The sequence below is a fragment of the Pleurodeles waltl genome, chromosome 5 (assembly GCF_031143425.1).
Source record: "Pleurodeles waltl isolate 20211129_DDA chromosome 5, aPleWal1.hap1.20221129, whole genome shotgun sequence".
NCBI classification, from domain to species: Eukaryota; Metazoa; Chordata; class Amphibia; order Caudata; family Salamandridae; genus Pleurodeles; species Pleurodeles waltl.
This window is the reverse complement of record NC_090444.1, coordinates 118,127,582-118,139,487: the sequence shown is the minus strand read 5'-3', so window position 1 is coordinate 118,139,487 and position 11,906 is coordinate 118,127,582. Positions and strand designations below refer to the sequence as shown.

Below are 11,906 nucleotides of genomic sequence, written 5' to 3'. Positions count from 1 at the left end.
TTCAGACGTTTCACACGAGCAGCAAGGCAATCTCCAAGAAAAATGCAAGGTGCAGGTCCTCCCCTACATTAAGGCCACTGCAGGTAACAGTATTACTGGACTACTATAGATGAGTAAAAAAGGAGCCACATTCTAAAAACTACCCTAAAATGACCTTGTTGCCAAACCAAAGGGGCACACAATTGACAAAATATAAGGTTATGAAGTGTTGTGTATGCCCAAATAACATGGTTAAGGAAATAAACAGAAGTAATGTCCAAGGCAAATGTATTAATCCAGAGAATCATTAATAATGGGGGAAAAAAAATCAATGAAAGGTTCATGATAACTCAGGTAAAATGAATTAGAACCTGCCTTTCATTATTAGTTTCAAGAAAAGCTGAAAAATATGTGATCCTCGCTAGATAACATCTTCCTAGAAGGACTTGTGAGGTAATTTAGTGTGGTCGTACGAGATTCCACAGTCAGATGTAGAACAATTTTAGTAATGAAAGGTAGTCCATTAGGGTAAAGCAACTATGAGATCAGCTCCTGGAACTCGGATACTGGTGGAATAAAACATGCCAAGTGGGACGAAGGTGCTTTCTATGGGCAATGCATGATGCTGAGACGTCAGCAGATGTTCTGTGGATCTTTCCTTGGTTACTTCTTTTTCTGCAAATTCACTAGCATTCAGTTTGAGTCAGCACGTTGAATGAACTGGTTGATTCCAATGAGAAGAGGTTGCAGCTGTTCAATGCTTGGGTAAGGTTTTTTGTATGGAGCACAGGGATATCTATATTGATCTCAGTCAAGTTTGGACCTTTTTAGAAGGATGCTCTCTCAGTGACAGACCAATGGCCTGTCAAGGTGTGAGGGCAGCAACATAGCTATGTATTAATTTGTTTATAGTGTTATACAGCACAGACCACCGGTGCTAAGGGCCCCTAAGCACTTTATAGAGTGAAGCTGTCCCCTGAACGAAAAGGACTCATCTTTCTCCTCCTTCATAGTATCCACCATCAGAAATTATTTTTACTTTGAAACCCAGTTTCCTCACTTCTCTTTTGATTAGTCCTCCTGAGAACCCCCCCTCGCTCTCTCTCTCTACCTCCCTCTCTCTCTCCTTCTCCCCCCCCCCATGTTTCTTGATACACATCTCCATCCTCTCCCTCTTTTCACCTCTACACTGTTACCCTAGGTCTGGTTTGATAGGAGTTATTTACTAAACTATCAGTCTATGAATCATAGACCATAGGCTCCAAAGTTTCCATTGTCACAGTCTAAAACTCACTTATATGGTAACCCTCACTATTTATCTGCAGCACAAAAACCTACTCTGCCGTTCTCTAAATGTTTCATAACATACTTTTCTTTTGCTTCGTTTTTATACAACTTCATGTAATAATTTTCTTAAACAGCTTGTACTTTTACCACTAAAATATATACCAAATGCATTGCCTGCTTTATAGAATTTGAGGCTTAATTAAAATATGCAACAGTTCTACCTGGTTGAAAAACTTTTTTTTACTTTAGTTTAACATGTCCACATATCACAATACACTGTGCTATATGTTGATAAAAAAAAGTTTCACTTTTGTTTTTGCTAAACTAGATCAAAAAGGTATAGTTCAGAGTTGCATTTACATGCTCAAAAATCACTACAGTTTTTAAAGTTAATAATGATATTTTAAAGTACAACATTTAGTTATATAAATACATACTTTGGCAACGGAAATTATATATACTTTGATTTCAGGCTATAGACCAATATAAATCCCTTTTGTTTCCCAGCTTACACTAGGTTACTCCAGTTTCGTCATTACTCAATCTGCAGTTCTTCCCATAAAACTCAGGGTCCTGTTTCATACCGTGGTCACGTGAGCCTCCACAGTCGCACCTTGTGGTTGTGGCATGTGTCTACTTCCCTTTATATGCAAATATTTCATTAGTGACACTCCTGTGTGTGCCTTTCCAGTCTCATTTGGGTTGACACGTAGTATGGGACCACCACCATCTTCAACACAAAAGTTAAACCTTTGGGCATTAGCTACCTCCAAATTGCAATTTCGACCTCGTATTAATGGATCCTGTAGTTCAAGCTTCAACTTCTTTGCCCATCTTCTGAAACTTTCATTTGTTGTTGCCTCCTGTTTGCTTTAACTGGACTACTGAAGTGGACTTTATGTCACAAAACAGCCATGAACACCAAAGGGTCTAAAGTGCAGCAGTCCGACTGATCTGTTACTCCAATAAACATGATCATATATCCGGAGGACACAGAAACCTTCATGGACTATCTATGGTGCAAAGAATTCAATTTGATTGGTGGGAGAGCTACTCCAGATTTATGCAAGTGAAGCTGTGGAACCAGATACCTCAACCCTTCATGCAGATCCTTCATTATCTCACTTTCAGGAAAGCAATCGAAACACCTCTGTGTCAATAACGCCTTTCTCATCTATATGGTGCTTGATTTTTTGTTCATAGCACCTCAAAACCTTGGGTGACAGAGAGCTTTAGAAAGCATCCAATTAAATAATTTAATGAGCCTATTTTCAGCCATCCGGTATAAAGCAGTTTGATGCTTGTGTTGCACTTATTCACTATAGTTATTTCAGTCCTTCGATGAACCACACCATTGCCTTTCTTTGTAGCCTAGAAAGATTTTAACCTTATCTTTATACAGCCCCTAGTGCTGCCAGTATTTTGAGTTTTCAACACTGAGCCCCAGCACACTAATAATTTAAATGATAAAGCTTCCAAAGTGACCATACTGGGAATTGACCATTACCCCACGAATCAGTGGAGACTTGTTATAGAAGACATGTTGGCAAATAATAAATGGTATTGTGGGGAACTGCCCCTACAATTGGGTTATTTAATGGACATTATTAACTGGCATTTAATAATCATTTGAATGCTTTAAAAAACATTGTGCATTGATCCAGGGATATAGTACAAAACTGAATCCTTAAAAAGCTGCAGCTTTGTAGCTAACTGGATATTGGCATTTTAGTACTCTGGAAGTGATTGGGTCTTGTGCCTTGCTTCATTCAGCTTGAATTCTAACCACCTTGTTTCTTAAACCATCTCTGTATGTAGCTGTGGAATTAGTGGTGGTAATCAAGCTAAATGAAAGTGAATGAGCATTCATACCAGATTGCGTCTCTTGTTATGTTTGGTTGTGCACCATAATACAGGAACACTTCTATTGTTTTAAAATTTCTAGCATGGGTTAGGTTCACAAACTAACTAAGAGCTGTCTTTATGGATAGATTTGGATTGTTATTAACTTGACATTGTTTGCTTTTGATTGATGACAAAGGGCCTCATGAGTGTGGCAGTCTTACGACAGCCACACTCGCGGTGGTGGTCTGGAACGCTGCCTATGCGGCGGTCTGACAACCACATAACAACCCTGGTGGTCCGACCGCCAGCTCCACCAGGATCTTGGATCCCAGGGGTCTGGCGTTTGTGGAGATCCTAATCTGCCAGGGTAGCGCTGCATGCAGCACTGCCCAGCGGAATACGATCTTGTTCTCTGCCAGCCTTTTTATAGCGGTAATACCGCCATAAAACGGCTAGCGAAGAACAACTGTAGGGGCCGCAGTGGGGGCCTGCACATGGCATGGGCTGTGCCAGGGTCCCCCTGCTGAGCACCCTCGCAATGTTCACTGTCTGCCAGCCTTTTCATAGCGGTAACACCGCCATGGAAAGGCTGGTGGAGAATAGGTGCAGGAAACGACAGGGTTTTGCCACCTGCTTTTGGCATGAACTGTGCAGGGCCTACCTGACCACCACCCTCGCAATGTTCACTGTCTGCTCCACCAGCTACAGCATTGCCGCTGGCTCGATTATGAGCCAGAGACAATGCTGTAGCATGTTTCCCACTAGGCGGGCAGGCAGAAACTCAGGTTTCCACCCGCCAACCTAGCAGGAAACTTGCAATGACTGCGGCGGGAGGTCACGGGCTTTTCCATCCACCAAACTGGAAATAAGCCCCATAGTAACAGTACTGGGATTTCTTGGATGCTCATTAAGAAACACTGTAATAAGTATTGATAACTTGTACTGCATGAATTTAAAGAATCAGCTAGTATTACTTAGAGCCAAATGCAATGCCCACCAGATTCTATACCTGTAGGAATTCACCCTTCGTCTATGTGTAGGAGGTTCCACTCCTGCCCTGTAACAGACTACATCAAGGCTGTCTTTAGTCTGTACTTATGCTTGTGAAGATGCTCTAGAGTGGGGCTAGTATTTTAACTTCTTTTATTATGTTGTCTTGTATATATCTGGATTTTGAAGATCCATCTTATATCTGATTCCAGTTTACAACTCAATAAATTTGACCTATCAAGTCGCACAATGTCTCATATGGCACCATAACCTTATCCTAACTTTTTGGCCAACACTATTGTGTATTTTGGGACTTATATCTCTGCTTTATGATTACTGGCAATTGGTTAAAAATCCCAGCATGCAAAGTTACATTGGCTAAATAGACAGAACTGATCGAAGGTGCCACACATTCTTTAGGGACTCCTAGTAGCCATACAAACTAAGGCACAGACATAAACAGTGATTTATAAAAGGTTGCAATAAAGGAGCAGTGGACAAATTCAGAAATGCTTGCTCCATATTGAAATCACAGCACTTGATTAAACCCCATATGAACATTCAGCAGCATAGCTCTCTGTCTTCTCCGCCACAAAGAGCGAAGATTCAAAACCATTCCCAGTTGGAACTCATTTTGTCAACCTCATTGGGAGGAAAGGCTGGGCAAACGCACCAGACTTCCAACCTGTAACATTTATGTTATGCACGTATGCAAAAGAAGAATCAACATACTCAGCTCTTTTCAATATAAATCTATAAACATTTTGGCCTCATTAGCCTTCCACAGTCTAGTAACATTGCCAGTCAGTCACATGACTTGCAATTGCGCCATTGTTTGCTTTAAACACAACTGTACTTTTGGTATTGAATTAACTACTTTTGATTGTTTGCAGATAACCTAGGGTGCCCTAGTGGAGAGCATAGAAAACTGCAGCTCCCTGTAATCACTCCTGGGGATTAGATAAGAAGTCTAGCTATGGCTGTTCACTCATCTATTAACATGATAGTTATATAGAAAGGCTGGTTCCTTCTACCCATTGTCATGGTGAAGGGGAAGACACTATTGGTCAAACCGAGTAATGCATACCTGTGTGAAAAAAGTTCAAAATTTCAATTCTTAAAATCTGGTTGAAATATTTACAGCACCCTTGCCGCCGTAACTCATTAAATTGCCTTTAAAGAAGCATGCACCTTTCATGTTGCATCATATCAGATGTGAGGCATGCTTGTTGCTTCAGCTAAGATCAAACTTATTGAGTACTTTGTGTGCAAACGCTTACACATGCACAATCTAGAAGTATGCCAGTGATATGGAGAAGACAAACAGTTTTTAGTTTGCATTTCAATGCAAAAGCATTATTTTTCTTGCTTGCTCATTTCTCGTCGTGACTTTGATAGGTCATTTTGCTTTTAAAATGTTGAAAATTATTTGAATTGTACTAAGGTTGATAATTGTGTTTTCTGATCTTTAAAATTCCAACTACACCCCATGATGCCTGGTAGACATTTGTTTGCTTTTCACCACTAGCCTTGCTTTTAGGTGCCCAAGATGAGAGTTGGCATATGGTCGTAATGAGTCAATTCTGCCAACTGAATTGACCCATAAAGCGGTGTCCTTGAAACTCAGGTGCTTTGACCTCTATGAATACTCAGACCTACACACACTGCCCTTATGACAATCCTACGGCTAAGATGAGTTTCCATATTGTTGAAACCCACTCTAAACATGAAAGCATCTCACACCTGGCTAAGACACACTTCACGTGAAGTTTTCTTTTCTTAAGTTTTGCTGCTTGATCCGGCGACCTCTCGTTACCTGTGGATCAGGTCCAGGTGCTATCTACTGAAGACAGAGGGAACTCTATAGAGGCATATATTCTAGTGAACTGTGATTATTTTGACGTCATCACACGATAACAGATGGACCGTGCTTCCTTCATCAAACAGATTCTCTGCAGAACTCTCTATAACTTTACAACCTCTTGATAGAGGTACGTCTTTTGCTGTCATCTACTTCTGACAAAAGCAGACTTGCACTGCAGAATCTTGACTGTCTGGTAGCAAGAATGTAGCATTGGAGATAAAGAGGTTGACTGATATGTCCATAAATCACTTGCTTTTGAACCCCTGATTGATTCAGCCTGGTCACTGTTGATCTGTCTTTCAGAAGCAGCCAATGTCTTTAAAAGTTATATACAAGACACCAAGTGTGTACTACTTTCAGGACATGACTCCATTGGCCACAACCATTACAGAAGGAGTGGTAACCAGCATTTCCTTGCTCACAAGGAAATATATAAGCATATAGGAAAGCATGACATTTGGTGAGAGTGAGCCTACTGCAAATGTCCCTACTCTGCAACAATTGTTCATTGTTCTTTTTGACAATTCTTTTAGCACTGTGAATGGTCAATAACTCCGAATTACTCAGTAACCAAAGGGTCAACGAGCAACTCAATGCCTCAATTTCCACCATACAGCTATTTGATTCTAACATCTGCTCTTTCCATACTTTTAGTGCACCTTTTTCAGTTCATGAGTCACCTGCTGGAGAAAAACATCAGCTCATAAATGATAAAATGTATCTAAAATAAAAGGTGTTATCAAGTATTAAGACTTTCCACAATACCATGTACTTCCACAACAACAGAGTTCCTGCAGAAGCATATATGAGGCTAAGTATAACCTGTGGAATCTACAGTCAAGAGGTCTTTGCTACTTTTGCATTGAAAATAGAATTGTCAATATATCCAATGTCCAGGTAAATCCATTATGTGGACTTGTGAGGATGGCATTGTGCAAAGTATACAGTGTAACTGATAGCAATAAGAGATCATTCCAAAGACTCAGATTCTGTCCATAATTTCACAGACCCTTCTGAAATTGGCCCCTGTGCATAACACTCTCCTACAGGTCTCAGTGAATTCACCCGCACCATGGATCAGTTAATTCCTAGGATCGGTGGTAGCGGCAACGGTTCTTCGATGTCCTGTAGGGCGAGATGTTAAAGAATAAGGTATAAATCATACTTGATCATGGGAAGCCAAGGTCAATTACTTACATTTGCCAAGTGAATTAATTGAAAAAGTAAACAAATTGCCTTACATACAGGAGGAGTATATCATTTGACATCCGCATTTTTGGACAGAAAAGGGTGAATCATAGTTACAGACATGAAATGCATCCCCTGAACTATGTAGGTTAATTGTATACTGCAAAATCATATAAAGTAGAACTTGAAACATACAAGACCTATTGGGTTCGGAGCCAGAAACTTGAAGAAGGGGTAATGCACCTTAGTCACTGAGCCAATAATGTGAGCTCTTTTACAGAAGAAGGCCAGACTTGATTAGGCGATCCTGCAATCTGTTGTTCTGAAGGAAGCTGAAGAAAAGTTAGACTCATGGGTAGTCAGTAACAGTAACCATTACAGCTGGAAAGCAAACCAGGGACTAACAGAGAAAAGATCAGGCTTGTTACTCACACAGACAATAAACACATCAGCTCTCGCGAAAGAAAGAAGTGGTATTTCTTTAATGAAAGGTAAGCATATCTGCTGAGTAGGAAATAATTCTGGTAAAATCATGAGTACCCAATAACCTGGTATATATTTTTTTTCAAACCAGAGAGACAAGGCATACCCCAGGAGAGATCCTGGAGTACAGCTCTGCAGCTCTTTAAAGGACTGGAGATACTTTTGGCCCTTGGAGAGTCTCACTGAGATGAACAAAACAGTGATGGCCTGGCACGCCATCCCGCGGCTGGAACAAGTCAAACATTCTATTGATGACGGATTTGTTTTTCTGATTGTTATGCCCGAAATGCAATGATCCACATATGGATCCCATTCTTGCTGCGCAATAGGACTCACGCCTTGCTTCACTGATGAGGCCCATCTAATCAGAACCATGTCTGAGGTTGCTCGTGTTCCCTTTCAGAAAGGATGTGGACCATGCATCAAATCCTGGGGGGAGCCATGACTGATTTCCATAAAGTTTGTTCATGGCTGTAGTGCACAGTGAGCAAAAATACGGCTAAAATGAATTCATTTTAGGTGACTAAACACAAGTATCCCAGATGCCAATAGAAGCCATGTTCTAAATATCCAATTTTAAATTATTAATGTCTCGCTAAAAGAAATAGACTACACAAACTATCCTGTTTTTTGGTCAATGGCATATCATTTAGAAACAAATGAAGAAGCATTGGTTTGGCGGTTAAAGTGATAATTGTAACACAATTATGAACTGTAATTATAAATAATCAAATACAAAAAAACTCAATTTAAATAAATATGCAGTTTGATGCAATATAAAGATATATATGCTAGCATAAGCTCTGCTAAACTAGATAATCAATAAACAATCATATCGATTTTTTTTTGCCTTAGTAATTGCATCACCACGTATACTACTGTACACAACACAAATCACCCTCATCTCATTATAGAAATTGTTTTAGGATACACATTGGCAAAACTCATCATGCAATAGTCATGAGATTTTATAAAAATGTCAGCAATTGTAATTTAGCCCCTTCTCTAATTTCTGTGACCTTCAGCAGGACATTTACATGATCGAAACAATAAAACATTTGGGTGGTCAGAATCAGTATTAATATATGGCCGATATTTTTCTAGGTTGTATGTACTAGATCTATTACAACTACATTGATATAGAACAACATGCTTGTCCCAGAATTGACGACCACTACATCATCAAGGCACACTTAATTGTTTTTATCACCAGCCCAACACACTACATTGTCTCTAGCAGTGCCTTACATCTATTTCATTTATTATTTTTAATGCATTTTTTTTTCTTAGCTGTAATCTTAAGCCTTTTATTTAAATTAAGTTAACATAAATGCTATCTATAATCCTACTTTAAATAATTACCCTAATATATTTCACCTACATTTAGTTTTATTATTTTCTTACCTTTATTCTTATCGTAACACTAAAACTAACTCTTCAGAAATTGAAATTAAATCATTCAAAATGTTGTTTTCTGGTACCAAAAAACTAATTCTAATCCTAACCTTTAAATTTTTCTATTATGTAATTACTGATGGGGTGAAGAGGGGTGATATCCCAAAACTGGTCCTAGGATGCTTGTTTCTGATCCAGGGAGGACCTGGCCTGGCAGTTCAGGCTGCACTGTTCCCACTGGGAGCAAGGTCAAGACTGATTTGCATAGGCTTGGTCCAACTGAAATGGCATGGCAAGCAAAAATAACACTCATGGATTAAACCCAAATCTGTGACTGGGTGTGAATGCTTGATTTGGTCTGCATTTCGCCCATCATCTGTTCTTTTTGCATTTGTTGCCCTAAGTGAGAAGGGTATGCCTAGACATGGGACCCAGGCTAGCTAGGCCTTCAAATTCAAGTTAGCCTGACTGATGAGGGTGATACCCCGAAACTGATCTTAGGATGCTTGTTTCTGGTCCAGGGAGTACCTGACCTGGCCTGGCAGTTCAAGCTGGACTGTTCCCCAGGGGAGTAGATTCAAGACTGATTTGCATATGGCTGGGTCCAAACTGGAATGGCATGGCGGGTAAAGAAACTGATTGATTAAACCCAGATCTGTGACGGGGGTGAATGTTTGATTTGTTCCGCATTCCGTCCATTATCTGTTCTTTTTGCATCAGTGGTCCTCATCAGTAGAGGGAATCCCCTCCACTGGGTCTCCTCGGAATAATGGGTCTTTTGATCAACTGAACATGGTTGGTGTGAACAAACTGCTAATAGCCAGGGCACAGGTACACTTACTTATCTGTACAGTTAGTGCTTGCAAGGGCAGGGATACATGGACGTTAGTTGACATCTCACTGTGTTTTAAAGCTTTTTAGGTGATTGAAATTCCACCCAGAGGATTTACAGTTCTTACTTGGATCATAACCATACTCTCCTATTGGTGCACCAATTAGTCTGGGATCTTTATCTTGGTCACTACATTTATAGCGTCACTTTGGAGATTTTAGTTTGCTAGCCGAAGTTTCCCATGAATACTAATACTGCAGAGTCATCACGTCACCTGAAGAAGAACAGCTTCAGAACACACATTACTCCAACCCACACTACAAAAACAACACACATCCCACAAACAATGAACAGAAAGCACACATTCAGGTAAAGAGCATGTAAGGCTTCCCTGCTCATGGTTCCTTCTAAATCAAAGCATGGTAGATGGTAGCTGCAACTGCCACCGCAGTGCTGTGCAAATTGCAACCACTGCAGTGGATGAGATCCGGGAGTCAGGAACAGTTCATGTCATCCCAACCTCACTGTGATGGTTCATTAGCGTTACTGTACATGTCACTGTTTCTGCTTTGAACCTTGTTATGCATTTGACATTTGTTCCTAACTCACTTTCTCACTACCCCTCCAAGTGTTGGCTCCATTTTTCTTCTCATTATTTAATCTGATTCTCCTGTTTACTGTGTCATCCATCTTGCTTTTTCTTTTGCTCAAGAACTTTCCAACGATTACTCACTCACCCTCTAAATAGCTACATTTATGAAGGGACTGTGCTTTGACATGGAAAGGAAGGTTGCTGTCTGCCCTCCTTGGTCTGATCTATTTAGGGAGTTTTCAAAAATATTTGGAACTGTTAGAGTTTGCAACCAGGGGAGGGATCGCAGGTGTGGTGTTCGGTCACTTATTGGACAGGGGAATGAACATACCTGCGATGGGTTGGCTGGACACCTGTTAGGCACTGCTAGGGACCCAGAATATGTAAAGCCCCCAGAGGGAATGTACTTCCTCTTCATATACTTTCTTCTGAACGCCCAAGAACACAATAGAGTTAGTGGTGCAATGCCCCAGAGGCCTTAGGAGAACCATGGTGAGCAGAGCAACCAACTGCTCATAGGGAGGATTTCTATAGGAGATATCTCATTAGGCAGCATGCCTTGTCATTCTTCTACACACATCATCGCTGTTGCAGCATTTGAACTACCAGACACACCATTTGCTGTGCAAACCAAGATGCTGCAGATCCTCTCAGTGGTCCACTACCTACAGCACCAGGAAACACACAAGACTGTTCCATTACCCCAGACTGCCAAATAGGGCTGGAAAAGTGTTGGTTGTTCATCCACCTGTATGTTTGTTAGTGTGGTCCCTTCAGCTCATTTACTAGTTCTTTTAGCATTTCTTCTAAGTTCACATGAAACTCAGTTTTTACATTGCCCCTACAAACGTTGCCACTGCAGCAGCACCAAAGCTCCCAAACCTGCATATGACTATGACTGTCGGAGGTACACTAGTACACTCTTGCAGTGGTGAATCTACACAGCACCAGGAACACAGGGATGCACAGTGTAATTGGTTGCTTTTGCTGTATGTCTATTACTTTGATACTGCTATAGGAGGAATAAATATTGTTCACATGGGTTAGAAATTTGCCCTTTCTGAAGAGTCACCCAGATTTTATTTTACTGAACCTAAGTTTTGTTGGCTGTAGACGTCTGCACTCGTTACTCCTGCTAATCTATGGTAAAATGGTTGTGCATTCCCTGTTAAACATGGTAAAACTGGTATATACCCGATTGCCACATTTAATTTACATATAATTCCCTAGTATTTGGTACTACATGTACTCATGGCCTTTAATTCAATGCTACCCGTGGGCTTTAGCATTCATTGTGCCACCCACCAAAGTTGTACTGAAAAACATGGCTCCAGGCCTGCCACTGCAGATTAGGTGTGCAGTTCTAAAACTGAAATTTTGATCTGCCAAAATAAAACTTCTGACAAGCCTAAACCTTCCATTTTAAAACTTATAATTAACCTCTAAGGTAC

The 11,906-nt window shown here is 40.5% G+C and overlaps 1 protein-coding gene across 1 annotated transcript in view; it reads right to left on the bottom strand.

The window, feature by feature from the left end:
• Window positions 1–1,646: 1,646 nt before the first annotated feature.
• Window positions 1,647–11,906, bottom strand: part of LOC138295451 (uncharacterized) — a 285,396-nt gene continuing 275,136 nt past the window's right edge. The window contains exon 6 of the mRNA XM_069233766.1: window positions 1,647–7,090. Coding sequence (XP_069089867.1) covers window positions 7,043–7,090 — 48 coding nt within the window. The 3' untranslated portion in view covers window positions 1,647–7,042. The remainder of the gene's footprint in view (window positions 7,091–11,906) is intronic.